Here is a 22025-nt window from a genome sequence, read left to right on the forward strand (position 1 = left end):
GGACCACCCCATAGCCACCACCTCTGTCCTGCGGGACCACCCCATAGCCACCACCTCTGTTCTGCTGTTGTCACCAGAGTCTGTTGGCAGAATGCTCCTCACATTAGCTTTCTGTGGTTACCTCAACAAATTCTCACTGCTTGGCCATTTATTTAACCACACCCGTTGCCTTCCTGGTCTGCCGGTCATCAGTTAGGCAGGTTGCACTAACTGGACCAGAAGTCAAGATGCCAGCAGGACTGCATCCATTCTGGGGACAGTCATTCCCTCTCCTTTCCAAGTAGAGGCTGCGCGCTTCCCCAGCTGAGCTGGTCTCTCCTGGTTCCTCTTTTGCTGCTAATGACCTTCGCGACCACAGGGGCCATTCGCATGCCTCCAGTAAGCTCGCTGTTTTTGAGTCAGCTAATTAACAGTGTCAGTTTCACCTTCTGCCTCAGGTCCCTCCGCTGTGTCAGATAGTGCCTCTATGAACGGAAGGACCAGGCCTGCCAGCTTTGAGGCCACACTTATTCAGGACCAAGATAAGATCACTCTGTCTTTTTCCAGGCAAATAAGCTCAGAACAAAAACTCTACGGAACACTCTGAACCCCTCATGGAACGAGACCCTCACCTATTACGGGATCACAGATGAGGACATGATCCGAAAGACCCTGAGGTGGGTGAGGGCCCCTGTGCCTACCCCCACCCGGGGACGCCCTACCACTTGTGAATTCCCACTGACTGTGGAAGCCAATCGCCCCCAGGATCTCCGTGTGTGATGAGGACAAATTCCGCCACAATGAGTTCATTGGAGAGACTCGAGTGCCCCTGAAGAAGCTGAAACCCAACCACACCAAGACGTTCAGCATCTGCCTGGAGAAGCAGCTGCCGGTGAGTGGAGGAAGGCTCCGGCACCCCAGCCGTGCCGGAGTTTGCTGAGCACCTACTGCGTGCCAATACTATGTTCCAGGCACAGTTGCAGGGAGTTGGAAGGAACTTGCTGCCTGTTGATGACACAGGAGTGGGGCTAATTCATGGAGCAGAGAGCACAGTGGAGGGGGCAGAAGTCTAGGAGGGGACGTCACAGAAGTGGAGGGAATCATTGCACCTTCCACAAGTGACAAGGTGACAATTCTTGTGGCACTGGGGACTAAATCTAAGACCTGTGTGAATAAGAAGCACTCTTCCACTGAGCAACATCCCACCCCTTTTAAAATTGTACTTTTACAATTTTTAAAAATATTCATGTGTATGTAATGTAGTGTGTATGAGTGTGTGTGTGTACATGTGTGTGCATGTGTGTAGTCTATGTGAATGTGTACAGTAGGCAGATGTACGAATGTGTAGGCTTGTATGTAACATGTGTATGGGTATGTGCACATGTGTGTATATGTGTGTGTAGCGTATGTGAGTGTGTGCCTGTATATAACAAACTCTGTATGAGTGTGTACACGTGTGTGCATGTATGCGTGTGTGTGTGTGTGTGTAGTCTGTGAGTGTGTGAAGTGGGTAGATGTGTGAATGTGTAGGCCTGTGTGTAATGTAGGAGTGTGTACATGTGTATGTATGTGTATGAGTGTGTACCTGTGCATGTGTGTGTATGTGAGCTATGTGAGTGTCTGTGTAGTGGGTAGATGTGTGAACGTGTAGGCCTGTGTGTAATGTAGTGTGTATGAGTGTGTACATGTGTATGAGTGTGTGTGTGTGTGTGTGATCAATGTGTGAGTGCAGTGGGCAGATGTGAATGTGTAGACCTGTCGTCAGCATGGAGTGTCTTCTTTAACTGCTCTTTACTTCATGCTTTGAGACAGGGTTCCCACTGAACCCAGCGCTCACTAACTACCCTTACTGGCCAGTGATCTGGGACTGTCCTGTGTCCATCTCCCCCAGTGCTAGGATTACAGATTTGAGCCACCAAGCCCACCTTTCCAGTGGTTCTGGGGACCCACACTTATACACAGAGACTTGTCTGAGCCATCCCACCTACCCACCCCCAAACAGAAGCTTGCTAAATTCCCCAGACTGGCCTTGAACTTCCTCGATAGCTCAGATTGGCAGTAAACTCTGTTTTGGTTTATTTGTTTGTTTGTTTATATTTAAGTCAGGGTTTCTCTGTGTAGCCCTGGCTGTCATTGAACTTGTTCTGTACACCAGGCTGACCTTGAACTCAGAGATCTGCCTGCTTCTGGGATAAAGGTGCATGGCTACCTCCACCACCTGACTGGCAGTGAACTCTTGACCCTCCTGTCTCAGCTTCCTCAGTAGCTAAGAGTACAGCCCTGTGGCACAAGGCAGGGCATGGTGTTATTTTAACAGGCTCCCTGCCTGATGGGCTCAGAATGGCCAGAAGCAGAGAGAGACTCGGACTGGAGCCAAGAACCAGATAGAATGGGCTGGATGGAGACAAAGGCCTGCTGCCAGGGCAGTTCCAGGTCTGGGGACCCTTCACTAAGGACAACTCAATTGGAGCATGTTAGGCCAGGAGAGCCATGAGATGCCCAGAGGAGACAGCCCATAATTCTCTCCTAGACATTGTCATTGTTCTGCATGGTGTCAGGACAAATTTGGCCCCCAGTTGTCTTCAGCAGCTGAGCCCTTCCAGAGCCTTGGTGCCTGTTCCTTTCCAATCACTCTCCTGCCTGCCTTCTCGTCTCATCTCTCCCTCCTCTGGTTTATAGGGCAGAGGGTCTAAGGAGCCCCAATGCTCAAGGCTAAAGACAGGCTAAGCCCTTTATCACCCAATGTCCAGGACATGACTGTCTCCCCAAAGCCTGAGCCAAAGAGAGGAAACCCAGCATTTAACCTCTGTGTGCCAGGCCCAGCAGGATCTGGAGCCTGGGACATGGCTGCTCCAAAAGCTGGACCCAGGTCCAGCCCTTAGAATCCACCCAGCAGCTGAGACAGTGCCTTTGTGCATGGCTTTCTCAGACTATTCTCATGTCACATTCTCTCCACTCAGGTGCATGTGTGATGGGTAGAACCTTCAATGTCACTTGACAGAGGTGACCCAAATTTTCCAAATGGCCTACACCTCTCAGGAGGGCACTACCAGCTCCTGTATCCAAGTTCTGACCTCAGATATAAACAAAACTCTGTGCACGTGGCTGCATGAGTGCTTATAGAATATCTGTGCACATGTGTACTATGTATACATGTGTGTGCATGTATGTAAATGTGCATGCATGCATGAGTATGTGTTGAGTATTCCAGAGGCCGGGCGGTGGTGGCGCACGCCTTTAATCCCAGCACTTGGGAGGCAGAGGCAGGAGGATTTCTGAGTTTGAAGCCAGCCTGGTCTACAGAGTGAGTTCCAGGACACCCAGGGCTATACAGAGAAACCCTGTCTCGAAAAAACCAAAAACAAAGAAAAAGAAAAAGAAAATCTCTGCTCATATATACGACATGCAGAGCCTAGAATCCTACACCTGCACCATTGGTCATGACTGCCTGAATATTGGGTTTAGAATTTAGGGTGGATGCAGGGATCGATTGCTCATGTCTGCTCTGGGCATGAACCGTGGAGAAAGGCCTGTGGGTCACAGGCATATCTTCCTCACCTCACAGGACTCTCATCTCCAGGAAGATTTGGACATGGCCACATGGGGACTCTAGTCAGTTCCAAGCAGAGGATAGCTGCAAGCAAAGGCTGAGGCTGTCAAAGAGGGGTCTAGCAGAGCCCTGAGGAGGTACCCTCAGGGGATATGAGCTTCTAACTGGGAATGTCTGGATGACTTTACTGGAGTCCAGGAAATGGAGAAGATTCCAGCTGTCAGGACTCGGAGAGATGGAATGTGGAAGCCCAAGGAGGGCTTGCTTGGGAGGGGCTGGGCATCTTCCCACCAAGCTCCAGCTGCCTCGAGGCTTGAAAGGCAGCAAAGCTCCGTCATTTAGGCTCTTGAGGGGAGGCCCCCACAGATGTTCTAGGAGTGGGCAGAGCTAAGCAAAGACATGGAAGAGGTCACCAGCTCAGAGCTAAAGTCTATAGAGAAGGTTCATTTGAGTGTGAAGAGGGGTACAGCAGGCTGGGTGACGTCCTACCTGGGTGACAAATACGTCTGGCTCTACAGACCAGGCCATATCTGTCACTGCCTCTCACTTCTCGTACAGTAAGCCATAGCAGCTGCAGGAGAAATGGAAATAGTGGGGGGGGGGGCTGTGTTCCAGAAAAATTCTATTTAAGCACACAGAAATTACCTCTCTGTCTTCCCTTACTCCCTCCTGACCTACCTACCTTCCTTTCTCCCTCCCTTCCTTCTTTCCTTTCTCACTCCCTCCTTCTTTCCCTCCCTCCCTCCCTCTGTCCTTTCCTTCCTCCCTCCCTTCCTTCCTTCCTTTCCAAGCTAGATATGGACCCAAGGACCTCACTTGCCAAGTGCTAACCACTGAGCTGCACCCCCAGCCCTCTGGGTTTCATGGATCTTTTACATCCAAGCCTAGCTGCTCACATCAGCAGGTGGACACTAAGAGAGGAGACTGGGGACAGCTTCACTGTCTGCTTAGCCAAGAAGATGGAAGCAGACAGGAACAGCAGAGTGACCACCCTCTCTTGCAGGTGGACAAAGCAGAGGACAAGTCCCTGGAGGAGCGTGGCCGAATCCTCATCTCCCTCAAGTACAGCTCACAGAAGCAGGGCCTGCTGGTGGGCATCGTGCGCTGTGCACACCTGGCTGCCATGGATGCCAACGGCTACTCGGACCCCTATGTGAAAACGTGAGTGTGTGGCCAGGCCTGTGCTTGATTCCCCTGGGAGAACCTGAGTCCTGTGTGGCTGGAGCCAGAGCCCAGCATGGCAGGCACTAAGGGGGTTTCCTCAGAGTAACAGGCTTTGTCCACCAAAGTGTTTTCTTCTGGGTTCCTTTTGAGATTCTGGGATTCAGTACAGCCATCTCATTTCATAAATGGGGAAACTGAAGCCTGCCGAAGAGTCACCCACTGGGAGAGAGAATAGTTATCTTCCTTTTGGACATAGAGAACAAGGTCACATGTATTCCAAGATGCCCTTGAATTTACTGTGTAGTCAAATTCAAGTTACATGATTTTCAGATCCTATTTCCTCTACCTCAAATGTAATTGCTGCAACTGATGGTGTGAACTGTCACACATGGACATCCAGTGCTGGAGGTCAACCCTGGGTCCAGCTATGCAAGGTCACTAGTAGCTCACAAGCAAGTTCTAGAAGGAGGCAGGCCCAGTACATGGAGCCAGGAGACTAGGGGAGCTGGCAAGAAACCTTTGCCAAGTCTTCCTGTGTGCCCAACCCCTGTGTCTCCCCTCCCTACCACCGACAGCAAAGCTATGAATACACACTAGCTAAGGTTGGACTAGTAGCCTGGGCCCCATGTGAGGAAACCTGGACCAAGCTAGGCGGCTCTCAGAGATCCAGGAGGCAGGCAGAAGGGGGTGGCCTTTTGGAGAAGAAGGAAGCAAGTGCCCAGAGCTTACCTTTAGTGCTTGACCTGCTTCACAATAGTGTAAACGCCTTCTGCGTTCACAGGGATGCTCTCCTGAGAAGAGCCTTGGGAAGAATCCAGCTTGACTCACAACTACCTGTAACTTCAGTTCCCAGGGGCTCTGGTGCCACCTCCTGGTCTCAGAGGGGACCAGGTGTATTCAGGGTGTACATAGACTAGACACTTACAAGTGTTCATACATACACATGAAATAAAAAAATTAAAATCTAAAAGAAAAAAAAAAGAGCTTTCTTCTGAGCATGTGCAGACTTTTCCTTGCCATTAGTCCCTAAGCTACAGAGTGACGGCCATGTGTGCAGCATTCGCAGTGGCTGAGCTATCAAACAGGATCTAGAGGCTACGTTGAAGCCTGTAGCTGGCTGTGGAGGGTTCTGCGCAGATGCCAGCCCATTTTATGTAAGGACGTGGGCATCTATAGCAGCATCTATAGATGTGCCATCATCCACAGGCACCGAGGGCCATGGAGAGCACCCCTGAGTGGAGACAGGGAGGCATGGAGCAGCAGCATTGGAGAGTCAGTGGTATGTCACCAGTGTGTCACCTCTACCTGTCACACTGCCTTTCAGACAGAAATGAGATGTGGAACCAGCGTGGTATGAACATTTGAAATCATGTTCAGTGCCAATCTGCTGGGTGAACTCCAACTCCAAGGTCATGTGAGGGGTGACCCAGAACCCAGGGTCTCCCTTGGTGCTGACTTGCACAAGCAAACTGGCTGGGGCCCTAGCAGGATGCTTTCAAGGCTCAGGGTTCCTCTCTGCCACTGGAAATATGTCAACATGCTATCTGTCCTCTGAGTAAAGATGGAGAAAGGCCGCAGAGATTCAGTACAAGTGAAGTCTCCTCCTCCTTTGCGGGGGCAGGGGCTGAGGCAGGATCTCACTACGGACCCCAGGCAAGCCATAGCCTTGTGATCTTCCTGCCTCAGCCTTCCAAGATCTGGAATTACAGGCATGCACCCCCAAATTCAGCCCTCACCTGGTTGAATCCAAAGGACCAGTGGATACAAAAAAGCCAGCTGTTTTGCTCTTACCCAGAATTCCCTTAACTCCAGGCATCCTCTGGCCTGTTGTCTATCCCAGTAGCATTGCCTTTTCCAGATTTCACATCAAGCATCACACGGATGCTGCTTGGTTGAGATTCTCTCCTGCAATGAGTGATTTGACTAAGATTCACCCACACAGTATATACACTGGGGATGCCATCTTTGATATAGCTGCATAGCTTTTGGTATGTACAGAAAACATGAATTAATTGTTAATCAGTTTAGCAGTTGAAGACCACACAGGCTGTTTCAATGTTAGATGACTGTGTGAATTGGCCATTACCTGGTATTGTGTAAGCCAGACTCAGCATTGCGCACATGGCATCTCAGCACTTAGGAGGTGGAGGCAGATGGATAGGGAGTTCAAGGCCAGTCTGGACTACACACTGAGAACCAGGGAAGCCAAGCCGTATAGCAAGACCATCTCATAAGTACAAAACAACCCCACAAGTGTCATATACATCTTCATGCCACTCCCCTTGTCATCACCGGTTGCTAACACATACTTCCTAATGTTTGTTTTAACAAACCAGTATCATTCATATCACAGACCCTCAGCTTGAAGCTGGATGTAATGGTCGTGTCTATAATCCTAGCACTTAGAAAGTAGTGGCAGGAGGATGAGGAGTCAGGGTCATCCTCACCATCCTAGGAGACTGAGAAGTGTGTGCTTGAGGTCAGAGGATAACTTGTAGGAGTCCTTTCTCTCCCTCTACCATGTGTGCTCCGAGGGCATCGAACTCATGAACACGAGTGGGTGGGAGTGTGAAGGCAAGCTGCTGGGCCTACAGTAAGGATTTAACAATAGCACTCAGCTTTTCCAAGGACAACATTTGGCAAAAACTGGCAAGAAGTTTGGCTCTGGTCAGTATGCCTTTGGGCATTTTAACCCTCTACATTTACTGTGTTGAGAGTCCCAGCGCCGTCACCCAGTGTACAGAAATAAGGCATTTGCCATACAGTTGTCTGGGCAGGGACAGGGTGAGAGGCTCTACAAAAGAGAATTCAGTCTGTGAATGACTTCCTGTTGTGGAGAAAGGAGATTGAGTCTGGCTTTCAAGCACCACCTCGTTTGTTGAGACAGGCTTTCTCTGTGTAGCCTTGGCTATCCTGGATCTCACTCAGTAGACCAGGCTGGCCTTCAATTCAGAGATCAGCCTGCCTCTGCCTCCTGAGTGCTGGGATTAAAGGCGTGAGCCACCAGCCCAAGCATCACTCTTGCCAGCTGTGTGACCTTTGGGCAAATCACTCCAGCTCTCTGGGCCTAGGTGATTAAAGTTCAAGGAGGTTGGCCGGGTGGTGGTGGCGCACACCTTTAATCCCAGCACTTGGGAGGCAGAGGCAGGTGGATTTCTGAGTTCGAGGCCAGCCTGGTCTACAGAGTGAGTTCCAGGACAGCCAGGGCTACACAGAGAACCTGTCTCGAAAAAAACAAAAAAACAAACAAACAAAAAAAAGTTCAAGGAAGTTAAGGGCATGAGCTTTGCCAAGCCTCTGGAGGAATCAACCCTGATAACTATCAAAAGAGAACCTTCCTCAGGGCTCTAACAAAGGAGGGAAGCTTGCCCAGCTCAGGGGATATACTGAAAAACTGAATTTTACACTTGAGAAAAATGGATTTTGTGGTGTGTGTGTGTGTGTGTGTGTGTGTCAGCTCTTTTAGCTCTTGGAACTAGGGCTAAAATCAGTTTGTAGAGCATTTGTCTTGCATGCCTGAGATCTTCAGTTCAGTGTCCAGCACTGCAATAACCCCAATGCCCCACCCCACCCCCCAAAAAACAATGACAATTCCTGAACAAGGGACAAACTCCGGTTTACAAAACTGGCTTTCCTACATGGGGTACAAGCTTTGTAAAGAACATATTTCCAGAGAATAGAAACATCCTTTTCTGGGGACACAGGTGTGCCTGGGTAACTCTGCAGGTGCTTCAATGTTGCCCACAGGTGGGCAGGCTAGGGTCTCTGGGTTAGGACAAAGGTGACCAGGGATGCATCTCCAGGGTAGAGCCCTGTAACATTCTACTAGTACCATCTGCAGCTCACAGCTCTCCCAGGCTCTTATTGTCCCCAGTTATCATTCCAGATACCTGAAACCAGATGTAGACAAGAAATCCAAGCATAAGACTGCAGTGAAGAAGAAAACACTAAACCCAGAATTCAATGAGGTATGGCCAAGGGCTGCTAGGCTTTGAGAGCTGTGGGACTACCCTGGGCTGGGTGGGGTCTGGAGGGACCTGGTCTTCAGAGGGATACTGTGGGAACTGAGAAGTGGTAAGAGAGAGTGAGGAGCAGCTGCCAGAAGAGCCCTCAGCCATGGTGGGTAAGGCTCTACTAGACTGCTCCGCAATGGGGAAGCTCATGGAACTAAGGAACCTTCTAGAAGGTTGATGTTGATGGAGGTAGGGGTGAAAAGGGAGAATGTTGAACAGCTCCTGAGTCACAGCTCCTTCTAGATGACAGGGTTGGGAAGGGAGATGTAAATGGAATGGAGACACTCTGGGTAGACTGTGAAGACTGAAGACACCCCAGCAAGTGTGTCGAGACAGCTTTAAATGCTGCGAACCCAATACCATAAGTTTACTAAAATACTATGGGATGTTTTCGCAATTTCCATTTGTAACTCAATTGCACAGATCTTAAGCATGAACTTTCAGAAGAGAAGGTCATGTCACAACATCTAAAGTGAAGACACACCCACTAGAGCCACTAGCAGAACAGGACAGTGGGTGCCCAGGTCCTCAGAGCAGAGGGTGGGACAGAGTAAGTTGGAAAGAAGAGCAGAGCGCCTGGGGCCTGATTCAGAGCCAAGGATTCACAGGCAGAGGTGACAGCAGGTGCTTGGGAAGCAAGGCCAGCCCCAGAGGGTGACAAAGACTCTTTGCTAGACAATGAATTGCAGCCAGGGTCTCTGCAGCATCTGGAAGCAGCTTGAGGGACAAAGGGTATGTGGTGGGGAGAGGGGCCTGCTTAGCCTCCCTTCAGGCAGAAGTGGGCAGCTTGTTCAGAGTGACCCCAACACTGACCACTTCAATGCTTTAGCACATCACAGACCTCTCAGCCAAGTGGCCTTGGCTCTAACACCCTCTTCTGGCCAGCAGGAGTTCTGTTACGAGATCAAACATGGAGACCTGGCCAAAAAGACCCTGGAGGTTACTGTCTGGGATTACGACATTGGAAAATCCAATGATTTCATCGGTAAGGAATATAAGGGGAAGGCCACTTAGCTGTGTGCCTGTCCAAGAACCACTTACCCTGAATGGGATCTTAGACACTCTCCAAACTATACCCAGGTGACAGAAGACAGGCCCAGGGAGGGGAGGAAGCCTGGGAAGACCGTACAGCATCTGTGGTGACATAGAATGATGATGGCCAGCACTCAGAGCCCATATAACCACAAGTTTCTGGTGGGCATGACATTGGTACACAGTGGTTCACGGTAGCCCTTCCTCCCCTTTTCACTCCCTACTATGTGCCATGGAATCCTGCTCCATACTATTCTGGTCCCTGGTACAGAAAGAACATGACATCAAACACTGGGTCAAGTGGGCAGGGTGTGGCCAGAAGCTAGGGGCTGTCCACACACAAATGGGTAGGAAGGAAGGCCCAGACACTGGCATCACTGAATCCCTAGCTGCCCCTCTGGTCTCTTCCTCAGGTGGAGTGGTTCTGGGCATCAATGCCAAGGGCGAGCGCCTGAAGCACTGGTTTGACTGCCTGAAGAACAAGGACAAGAGGATTGAGCGTTGGCACACACTCACCAATGAGCTCCCAGGGGCTGTACTCAGCGACTGACTGTCCCATCTGCTGCCACCCACCCTTGCCACCCAGCCCACACAGGTCCAACCCTGGGCTTTCTCAGCTGCCACCAAGGGCTGTGGCCCTCACAATGGGCAAAATCCAGGTTGTCTGCTCGGACATAGCCACTGCAGCCCCTGCTAGGAGGCTAGGAGGCCAAGAGCACCCAGCCTCCCTCAGAGGGACAGGAAAATACAACATGAAACCTGTTTCAGCTCCCCTGGCACCCAGGAGGGCCAGAGCTGGGAGGAATCCTCAGTCTCAGCTCTGTCCAGGGGAAGGGCTATCTACAGTGAGGACCTATTGGAAGTGAGGGGTGGAGCCTGCTGCAAGCACAGAAATGGGGGTACTTCGGCTGCCTGGAGGCCACAGAGGGAGGACTATGGGCAGATAGAGCCCAGGACTCCAGGACAATGTAGCCAGCCAGAGCTTCCAACTTGCTTGTGCCTAGCATTGACAAGAGTCCATGAGCCTCTGGGGCGGGGTTTTCCAGTCTCGCAGGGCATCTGTGTGCACATATTGCTACAAAGGGGTGAGGTACACCAGGACCAGCCAGTTGTCTGCAGGGGCTGTGGGTACTGCTGACTGCTGAAGGGTGGAGGGTAAGGGAGTCATCCTAAGGGAGTCAGGGTTCAGCATAGTCTTGAAAAACTGGCTGTGGCTTGAAAGCTAGGAGAAAACCAAATACAGACCAAAGGAGGCCTGAAAGAGGGTACCAGGGGATAGGGAGCCATGAGGGCCTAGGGTTGCGCTGGGGCAGCAGTTGGGTTTTTAGGCAGGAGCTGGGCTTGGGGATGTGTACAAGCACTAGGGAAACAGAATGTTCAAACCCAAGCTCTCCCGTTTGATCTTGCTCCCAAGGGGCCTCGATGCACACTGCCCCCCCCCCTGCTCTCAGCATAAATCTCCAGTTGGCTTCAGGAGAAAGAGAAAGGGATCCTGTTAACATGGAAAGAGGCAAGCATCCCTCCTGCCCACCCAACTCTCCCTCCCTCATCCCTTCAGCTCAGACTGGTGTTAGGTCTCTCACCACTACCCGTGGTATCCTGGCCCTATCAAGATGGCCTTCAGGACTAGCAGTGGAAAACAGAGAGCCTTGTTTGGGGGAAGGCTGGGGGATGGGGGTTCTGCTTCAGGAGCGGAGACCTCTGGCCTCACTTTCTAGGGAAGGGTGGGACACTTGTCATTCTTGAAGCTCCAACTGCCTCCTGCCAACTGGGGCTTCAGGAATCCAGGAGAAGCAGGGAACCAAGGAGCTCCACCGTATCTCAGAGCCCCATTTTGTTCAACCCATCACTGATGATAAGACATAGTGGTCCTGCCCTAAGCCTGGAACCCTCCTACAGCTGAAATAAGGACTCAGCCCCAGGGCATGATTCCAATCCAAATGCTCACCAGCCTTCCCTAGGCAGGGAAAATGGGTCTCTAGCCCTCCTCAGCACTGAGCCACCTATTGCTAGTAGAGATTGGGCTTCCCTTTTGCAAAGGCATTGCTCATGTTACTGAATTGGCCGGCACTTTCTTATTGACTCACCATCCTGTGTGGTGGGAGGCATAGTCAACCCATTTTATAGATGAAATGGTCCCAGAGTAGTTGATAAACTTCTAGGGGCACCAAGGTGCGAAGGGCTGAAGCAAAACTCCAAGCCCTGTGACTGTCTTAAGGATAAGGACTCCCAGGTCCTTCCCCACTGAGTTACTGGAGCTTGATGAGGTCTGAGAAGTCTTGAAATTGTCGGCCACCTCAGCCTCTAGCTGCCTTTGAAATCATCTGTGCCATTTAGGATTTGCCAAAAGGCCACAGCCAAGCCCTAGAACTCAGCTGTCCCATCCCCAGCCTAAGGTCAAGGGACTTGGGAGACAGGCCTGGTGTTTTCCCCATACAGCTAGAAGCGGGAGCAGTGTTAGTGCACCTGGGTGAGCTTTGAGTAACTCGGATTTTGCCTTTTGGGGTGCTTCGTTCAGAGAGGAGCCTGGAAACCTCCTGAAGATACAGGAACATTTATTAGACACGAGGTGACTGAGGCTCAGCAAAAGAACAGGGCTCAGGTGGACAAGAAACCTGGATCCCTCTGTTGCCCTAGGCAGTAAGTGGGCTTGGGCCTCAATGATGATCCTTGCCAACCCCAGAGACAGGCAGGGTGGGAAGCAGGGCTTCTAGCCACCTCACGTGTAAGGTGAGCCCACTAAAAAGTGATGGAACTTTCCCAGGATCCTGGAACGTTAGTAAATCCCCAGTACATTGCATCTCTGCTAAAGGAAAAAACCTCTTTGAGAAGTTGAAGAATCAGTTCAGCCTTTCATCCCAAACGAGTATCTTCCTTCTGGCCCATCAGCGTTGCAAAGAAGAAATTTGATACCAAAAACAAAGGTCATTCCAAAGTACTGTCAGTAACCAGGGCATCTATCTCTTGATGTCCTTCATCCACCTCACGTCCTGGTCTCCGCCCCGCCCACCGCCACCGTTAGCCAATCCCCGAACGGGCCCGTCTTCCAACCCTGAGGCGGTGACCTCCTGACCTCTAGTGGTAAAAACGAGGAGCTGCACTTCCGTGGCCCGTCCGCCCGCCTGCCCGCCCGCCAAGCTCGGGCCAAGCATGTCGTGCCCTTCGTCTTTCTCCAGCCAAATGTACCTCCCGATGCATGGACTCTGGCTGTCGTCGACACGGACTCGTGCACTGCTTACAGTTTTGCTGCCACGTGACGGCTGCAGAATACATCTTCAAACTGCAGCGCCGCGACACAATTTTTGTAATCTTGTCTGACCTTCCCGAAGGTGTCCTTTTTAAGTCTTCTTTGTTAATATTTATAATGATATATAATTCAAAGTAAATGAAAACGTCGCACTGAGGTACTAGCTTGGGAGACTCCTTGGAAGATCTGGAGGGAACAAGCGAAAGGCAACTGGGGCTTACATGTGGTGTTTTTGTTTTTTTGAAATGCTCTTGTAAACCAGTCTATCATCCAACTTCTGGTGGTCCTTCTGCCTCATTTACTCCTCACCACTTGAACAGGCTCCCAGGTTACATATGGGGAAACAGGTTCAGAAGTGTGAATATGTGAGGCTGATCAGATACACCTGCCACACAAGCCTCGGGATCTTGAGTGTGATCCCTGGAAGCCAAATTTAAAAAGGCAAGACTTTTTCTGGTGTGATCCACACCTTTATAATCCCAGCACTTGGGAGGCTGAGATGGATCTCTGAGTTTGAGGCCAGCCTGGTCTACATACACAGTTCCAGGACAGCTAGAGCTACACAAAGAAATCCTGTCTCAACAAACAAAAAACTCAGGACATGCAGGTGGTGGTGGCCAAGCCCTTTAGGCAGGCAGATCTCTGAGTTTGAGGCCAGCCTGGTCCTAGAGTTAAGTTGTAGGACAGCCAAGGCTATGCAAACCATTTCAAACCCCACCACCATCACCACCAAAATCAGGATGTGATGTGACATTAATAATCCCAGGAATCTAGGGGCCATATGGGAAGTAGGGATTGGGGAATTGCTCAGAGCCTTCCTGCCAACTAACCTAGAATAAACACCCGAGAAACAAGACCATCCCTGCACCAAGATATAAGTTGAGAACAGTTAACCTGGCCTCCACACAACTGAACCAGTTTGCACGCTCAGTAAGTACATCAACCTCCCTCTTCCTCACTTATACACACAATAAAATTTTAAAATGAGTTAAAATGCTTGTACACATCACACGGGGCTCAAGCCTGGATCTCCAGGATCAGTGCTGTCCACAAGGCTAGGATTAGTGCTGATGTTAGGTACCTTGGGATGATCCTGTGATCTCCACAGATGGGCTTAGGAGGAAGCCAGAAAGGGCACTGGGGATGGAATACTTGAAGGACATGTTCCAGGTAGAGGGAACAGATGTGGCCTCTTGGAACAGGGGCAGGCTTGGGGAACCTCAAGGAAACCAGTGTGGCCAAGTGGGGTGGAAAAGGGATGAGGGCTGAGTACTGACAAAACACCAGTGCACATAAAATATTTCAAATGTAATTATATTTTTTACTGAACCCAAATGTTCAGGGGATGCTACTTCATTAGGAGCTCACACTTTTGAGAACAATCAGCCTTTGTAGCCCGGGCAATGGAGTAACTATCCTTGAAGGGTTAATCACCTTCACAGCCTTTCCTGCATGCATCTCTAAAAACCTGAAAAGCCTCCTCTTGACTTTAGCAGATTTCTCCATAACGTCATTGAGTAAAAGCTGGCCTTCAACTCCTGACCCTTACTTTAACTTCAAGTTCTAGGCAGGTTGTTTTTTCCTTATCAAGTTTGCTTGGAAATGCTCATGAGGGGCTGGGAGGGAGGAGGGAATGTGTTGCAGCTCAGAGAACTTGCTCTTACACAAGACCTGACTTCTGTTTAACTACATGGCAGCTCACAACTGCCTGTAACTTCAGCTCCCAGGGATAAGATTCTTCAGTGAGGAATGCTTACATATCTAATGCACATACATAACCTGCAGGAAAAGCACACAACTCCTTAAAACTTTTCTTTTTTTTTTTTTTTTTTTTTTTTTTTTTTTTTGGTTTTTACGAGACAGGGTTTCTCTGTGTAGCCCTGGCTGTCCTGGAACTCACTCTGTAGACCAGGCTGGCCTCGAACTCAGAAATCCACCTGCCTCTGCCTCCCAAGTGCTGGGATTAAAGGCGTGCGCCACCACCGCCTGGCTCCTTAAAACTTTTCTAAAAAACTTGGCAAGGTGTCAAAGTGCAACCTTTAATTCCCAGCACTTTGAGGCCAGCAGTGGACAGCCAGGGCTACAGAGAAATCCTGTCTCTGGAAAACAAAAACAAAAGAGTCGTTTATGACTTAGGTTTGCTGGCGACACCTAAGTCCACATTCTGGACAAGCCAACTTGACAGTGACATCTGTATAGCCAGGTTTGGGGTAAAAGCTGTTGGTACAGTTGTTGCCCAGTAAACAAGCTCCAGGTTTTATCCTCAAGTACACACCAGTCCTCCCAGCACCTGGAAAATGGATGCAGAAGTCGAAAGCCATCCTGGGCTGAACTCCCAGGCCAGCCTGAGTAATATGAGACCCAAACTCACATCAGAATTAGGTATTATTTCATGCTAAGGATGAACTCAGCATCAGGCTCTCAAGGCTAATGTCCCAAGGGTTTTGTTGTTTTTAACTCATTGTTTTTGCTCTTTTGAGACAGGGTTTCTGTGTAACTCATTCTGTTGACCTGGCTGACCTTAAACTCAGAGCCCCACCTACCTATACCAGAATTTTTGGTTTTGGGTTAAGCGTTAACTATTTAAAACACACACACACACAATTTTTTCCTGGATATATATTCTCATTTGCTGGTGCTTGTGGAGGCCAGGTGTCAATTCTGCTGGAATTGGAGTTACAGGAAATGGTGAACAACCCAACTGGGTCCAGGGAACTGACCTCAGTTCACTGTAGTATGTGCTCTTACTCTCACAGGACCAGTTTTCCAGCCAAGTCTAACTCCACTACCTGGATCAAGTCCAGCAATCAGGTAGACATTAGTGTTTGGTGCAGTAACACTGTGAACACCTGCATCCCCCGAGTGGCTTTAAAAACGCTGTCTTATGACTTTGATTTTGGCCTTAAAACAAGTATCTAGAAACTTTATGCTAGATATAAGACAATCAATCATCTGAAACCCCTTTATGACAACAAAGACAACTGTTTGTTATCAATTTGATGGAAAAGGAAGTCACAGAAATCATTATTTTATATGGTGGCGTGTGCTGAAGATAAAACTAGAAATCAGGCCATCTGTGTGCCTGTGAGCCTAGTAATTTGGAAAGCTGAAGCAGGATAGCCTTTGAGTTAGCTAGCCTGTGTGACTGGACCTTGTGTAACAATCATGGTCCTCAGGAATAGTGTGGCATTTTTAGAAAAAGTCAACTGTAAACAGTTTTCTAGTTGAAAAATTTCCAACCCCAGCATTGCTGACATAGGATATTTACAACTGCATCATGCTACCCTACCGACACAAACAGCCCAGCACTCGACTGTATTTACTGCAGCACCTTCAATAACAGCAAGACTTGGATGTGCCTTGTGAGTTGTTCTTAGGAACTCAGGCGTTTACCTGTTGAAGGAGACAAAAGTACCCACACACACTACCACAAGACCTGCCTCTGAGGAAATTATGCACATGGTATATAGCTGTTTCTGTTAATAGGTGATACTGTTCTTGCCGCTGACTTTACAGTGAGAAGAGTAATTCTACTTTAGACCAAGGATTATTTGGACTCGCTGAGCCTTATCTGGTTGCAGAAGTCAAAATTACACATTAGAAAATGACCCATAGTTACACCTGTGTTAAATGATTGTTGTGCTTTAATGATAAATTTAAACATAAATATTGTGTTGCTACCTGGTTTGAAAGACAGGACAATCTACTGACTTAGTTGTTCAACACCAGATTACAAGCAATCCCCCGCCCCCATACACATCATTGGGAAACAAATGATTTATGGGATAAAATGGATATTTTCACATTCAGACAAACAATACTGTCAAACATGTTTGGACTAGAGATTTTATTTTAGAAGTATAAAGGATGGAGGCATAATATATTTGGCATTTTTAATTTAGGTTTGTTTTATTTAAGTTTAATGTTAATTCCATGCTGTGTTTCAGTAAGAACAATACAGATCTGTATCTGTGGCTCCAGTCAGATATCCAGTAGTACAAATTAGCTTCAAGTTACACATACTGAACAAAAGAGGTTGAGCGAGCGAAGGAAGAGGGGAGGAGGGAGGCCGAGGAGGAGGAGGAGGAACAGAGTTGAACACGCATGCAGGCTTCCATACCACCTTCAATGCTAACCTGCTTCAGAGGGGGAAGGAGTCGGCAAGAATGAGCAGCCACGGATTGTTGAACTGTTACCAGCACCATGCTTTTCAGCAACACTTCAGCAAAGTTCCAAACACATTTTACAGCAAAACCATTACAACAAACTCCCCCAAAACACCTCAAGCTAACACCCAATTAAGTTTAAACATTGGTATAAAATTCAATTTAACAATTAAAAAAAGGAAAAATGACAGCGCATATGCCTCTATTGTGTGATTAATCTTTCTTAGATGCATCACCTAGAAGTCTAATGGCTTTCAAATGTCATTTCCATTTCTAATGATGATCTTGCCACATGTGGCCGGAGACAATACAGTAATGCTGAAAAAGCCTCTATGCAGTCCTGTTAGTGTCGTAAGAACCTAAAGCTGGGACCAGTAAAATCCACAGAAATTCACTCTTGCCTTAAGAACTTCTGAAAACTGTTTGTTTGTTTGTTTGTTTGTTTTAAAAAAGGGGAGGGGAGAAAAAAAGAAAAAGAAAGAAAAACAACAGGGCAGGAACCTAAATTCTGAGACCAAATGTGAAAGTCAAATTTGGTGGTTCTCAGTGACAATGGGGAACTTCCAAGGGGAGGGTGGGGTGGGGGAGTCAGAGATGGTTTCTCTTGTTGGCTTTTATTACGTCTCACTGATTCTCATCTTCCACATCCTGCAGCGCTTCTTTATTCTGCTCTTCACCTGTAAGGAACAAGGCACAGTTACTGTCACATGCTCTAATGGTCACAAAGATACCATTCCAAGCTAAGAGTCCCTAGTTTCGCCACAACTGTTAGCAAACACAAGCAGGCAAAGGTCTTCTAACCCTCACAGCTGAGGCGCTTAAACCAAGAGCTACCAACCACAGACAGTCCTGAAATGATCAAGTGTTACAGGATGATAAAATTAAAAATTTTAAAGGCTCAGAAATCAAATATCTCTGTTGACCAAGCTCTTCAAGAGTACATTCAAATAATACTCTTAAAATGACCCTCGAGCCTTCCTGTGTTTCTTGGGTCAAACACTCTTTCTCAATAACCTCACCTCTTCAAGAACCAACAGTATTTTGCTTTTGACCTTTGGGGTGGGTATTTGCCCACAAGCTCAACATCAGCTATCCTTCCAGGGAATGAAGTTCCACAGGATTTCTATGGTGTTTGGGGAAGATGTGCTACTGTATATGAATATTTCTTTTTATGGTGGCCAGATAGGCCAAACAGCAGATTCTTTTCTTCAGAGTGAAACACATGGTCACTGAGGTTATTTCAGAAGGGCATTTGGGCCAACTTTCATGCTATTTCTCTTTACTCTCTGAACATAACAATTAACCTGCCTAGTTTCAACTGCACTGCTAACATGCAAGAAAAAGCCAAGCCTAGTCACTGGAGGGTCATCTACCTACTTACAAGCATGAATCAAGTCAGCCATAGTTAGGGAAACATGCGAAGCTTTTGCTAAAAAACAAATGATCAAACAGGTAAAAATTGTATCCTTTTGTATGTTATAATTTTGGAGAATTAACTCTGAATTTTAAAAACTTCAATTAACCAGAGGGTGGGGGTGGTAATACAGCATGTACCTAGCATGCGTAAGGCTCTATGTTCAATCCCCAACAATACATGAAAATAAGAACACACAAACACACTCAGTTAAGTGCTACTGAACCAATTTTTAAAATGCTATTAAACCATTTAACAAACAAGAGAACAGCTTAGATGACAAGCTTCCCACTTATAATGCTTACAAGTATAGCATTTATACTGAGTCTAAGCATTACAACAGTAGTAAGCATCAAGTAAAGTACTCTCAAGTTTCTTGTGGTGAGAAAGTTTGACACTGGTAAGTTACATAAGGCCAAGCCTTTATCACAGCACAAGGGTTCAAGGCCAGTATGAACTACATATTAAGATGTTGTCTCAAAAATGAAAGTTGCTTAGAGCACATGGAGGGTTTAACTTGTAAGATGGAATAGACATGCAAAGACAAACGTAACCATCTCCTAGGAAAGAATAGAGGGAGGTCATCCCTCCAGAGCAATGCATCCACTCAGGAGCTTGCATCTTCCGTCTCATTTGTAAAAAGCACACTCTGGGCAAGTGTGCTAACAGACCAAAGGAGCACACACAAGCAACTGGCAAACATGGCAAGAGTCCCAGGCACTCAGACACAAGACATCAAAGTCACACATCATATAAGCCACATCCAACTAGCCAAGGCAGGTAGCAGGCCATGGCTGTCTCAAGACATAGCACCTGAGGAGGTAACCAACCAGGTGAGTCTGTAGGGACAGGTGCTCAAGGGCAAGCATTATTAGTGAGAACCAAACAGCAGAGCTCCCTGCAACACAACAATGACTTACAACGTAGTTTTAAGGAAAGGAAGAGTTGGGTTTTCCTTTAGGAATCTACAGTCAAGGAGAAAGGGAGGGAGATCAGGTGAGAGCACATTACAGGAAAATAAACCACAACAGGACAAAGGGAATATCAGGAGTACGCTCTGGTCTTTCTACTTGAATAAATAAATAACCTGTCCAATTTTTTCCTTTAATCCCAAGAAACTTTTTGGAGGCACACTGACATTTATTTCAGGAGTAGGAGAAGGCAGAGCATCCACATTTCCTCTCTATGAAACCAGTCCTTTCAAGACTTAGAGAATTAGACTGAATACCATGGGAAACAGCAGCTGGGTGGTGATGGTGATTCCTTTTATCCCAGCAGAGACAAAAATAGACAAATCTCTGAGTTCAACGCTAGCTTAGTCTAGAGCGTGAGTTCCAGGACAGCCAGGGCTACACAGAGAAATCCTGTCTTGAAAAAACAAATCCGAAGGGGGGGAAAAACATAACTATGGGAAACAGCATGATCGGAGAATCAGAGACTCTCTGTCCTCCACAGACACACACAATGAATTACAACTTTTTTTTTTTTTTAAAGAATCATCTTCCTGAGCTAGTAAGGTGGCTCATCTGTTAAAAGCACTGGCTGTTCTTGCAGATGACACAGGCTCAGTTCTCAGCACCCATGTGATGGCTCACAGCCATCTGTAACACAAATTCCAAATGATCTGACACCCTCTTCTGACCCCTGCAGGCACTAAACAGGCATGTAGTATTCTCATGCATGCATGCACACACGCAAAAATGAAACAAAAAAACTATGTTCCAATGAAGACCAGTCATTAGCATGATCTACAGGAAAAATACACAAGTAGGTAAGCAAAACATACGAGAACTCCCAATTCAAACATTTAATAACACTATTTTTCATGTAAAAATCTCTTAAGCTAAATGCTGGAAAGTTGTCAATACCATGACAGCAATATGGTCAGGTTGGAGTGTGTGTGTGTGTGTGTGTGCGCCAAAGTGGGTGGCACCTAAGGAAAAACAGCATCTTAGGTTGTCTGTCCTCTGGCTTCTGTATGTACCACAAACTGCCTCTGCTGTAGAATTTTTAAGACTTTTATAACTTAGAACACAAGTAAAGGTGGAAAGCACAAGAGCTAAGTGTGACTGGTGCACACCTTCAATCCCAGCAGTCAGGAGGAGGCAAAGGCAGGTGGATCTGAGTTCAAGGCCAGCCTGGTCTACACAAAAGAAACTAGGAGCCCTGACCATCAAAAAAAAGGTGGAAAGACACACAAAATTGTCTTCAGACTCAAGCATGAGTGTACACACACACAAACAAACAAACGAAATGTAATTAAGGTTAAATGTGTATAAATTATATTTTATTCTTTTAATGGAGGGGCTTGAGATAAGAGTTTCAGATATAGGTAAACATCTACCCACATCCATGCATAACTAGTTAAAAAATGCTCTGTTGTTGTTTTTTTGGACAGGATTTCTCTGTGTAGCCCTGGCTGCCCTCAGATGCTCTATAGACCAAGCTAGCCTCAAACTCAGAGGTCGCTGCCGCTGCCGCTGCCTCTGCCTCTTGAGTGCTGGGATTAAAGGTATGTGTTACCAAGCCCAGCCTAAAATGGCATTATAATCCAGTAATACTTTTAAAATTTAATGTCCCCAGAGATTTGAAAGGTACAGTGAGTGATCAATACTGATCACCAAGCTCTTGTGTCTTCCCGTTATTCCTTCTAAGATAGAGCTACTAGACCCCTGAAAGCTATGGAGCACTGTGCAAAATGCAGCAGAGTAGAGTCATTCTGCAAACTTACTGTTAAAATACAACAAAACTTAAAGCTAGCAAGAACTTTAGGTCACAGTCATCAGTTCTCCTTACAGCTGACAGAGGCTGTGTAAGTGTTGTGTGGAAAAGTATGCCAAGGCTCTCTCAAGGCTGACAAAGTAAGAAGTTCAGATCACATATCTCATTACAACACTCGTCATATAATATATAAATACATGGTGACCTAGTGAGCTTCTAGAAGCTGACCAAACAAGTTCCCACGTACGCATCAAAAATAAAGTAAAGGGCTGGAGAGATGGCTCAGCGGTTAAGAGCACTGACTGCTCTTCCAGAGGTCCTGAGTTCAAATCCCAGCAACCACATGGTGGCTCACAACCATCCGTAATGAGATTGGATGCCCTCTTCTGGTGTGTCTGAAGACAGCTACAGTGTACTCATCAATACAATAAATAAATAAATATTTAAAAAAAAATAAAAAATAAAAAAAAAAATAAAGTAAAAAATTAAACTCAATTTTACCAGAAAAAGCAAATGGATACCATTCATTACCCATGCACATTTCCAAGGACAATATAAAGCCTGTCAATCTATCCAAAAATGGTAGGTACAAGTAAGCATAGGCTTCTGTCTGAATAACACGCTTAACATGATTGCAATTAATACAAACTCCAGGGGCTGGGCAGTTGTGGTGCACACATCATTAATCCCAGCACTCCCCAGGAGGATTTCTGTGAATTTGAGTCCACTCTTGTTTACA

At 47.3% G+C, this 22025-nt stretch overlaps 2 protein-coding genes across 2 annotated transcripts in view; one reads left to right on the forward strand and one right to left on the reverse strand.

Moving 5' to 3' along the window:
• Window positions 1-10693, forward strand: part of Doc2b (double C2 domain beta) — a 25488-nt gene extending 14795 nt beyond the window's left edge. The window contains exons 4-9 of the mRNA XM_028759207.1: window positions 547-656; window positions 745-871; window positions 4533-4690; window positions 8580-8661; window positions 9595-9691; window positions 10152-10693. Of these exons, the coding sequence (XP_028615040.1) occupies window positions 547-656; window positions 745-871; window positions 4533-4690; window positions 8580-8661; window positions 9595-9691; window positions 10152-10288 (711 nt within the window). The 3' untranslated portion in view covers window positions 10289-10693. The remainder of the gene's footprint in view (window positions 1-546; window positions 657-744; window positions 872-4532; window positions 4691-8579; window positions 8662-9594; window positions 9692-10151) is intronic.
• Window positions 10694-16813: 6120 nt separating this feature from the next.
• Ywhae (tyrosine 3-monooxygenase/tryptophan 5-monooxygenase activation protein epsilon) overlaps window positions 16814-22025 on the reverse strand; it is a 37212-nt gene continuing 32000 nt past the window's right edge. Inside the window, exon 6 of the mRNA XM_028759330.1 lies at window positions 16814-17828. Coding sequence (XP_028615163.1) covers window positions 17776-17828 — 53 coding nt within the window. The 3' untranslated portion in view covers window positions 16814-17775. The remainder of the gene's footprint in view (window positions 17829-22025) is intronic.

The sequence above is a fragment of the Grammomys surdaster genome, unplaced genomic scaffold (genome assembly GCF_004785775.1).
Source record: "Grammomys surdaster isolate TR1022 unplaced genomic scaffold, NIH_TR_1.0 126278, whole genome shotgun sequence".
NCBI lineage: Eukaryota > Metazoa > Chordata > Mammalia > Rodentia > Muridae > Grammomys > Grammomys surdaster.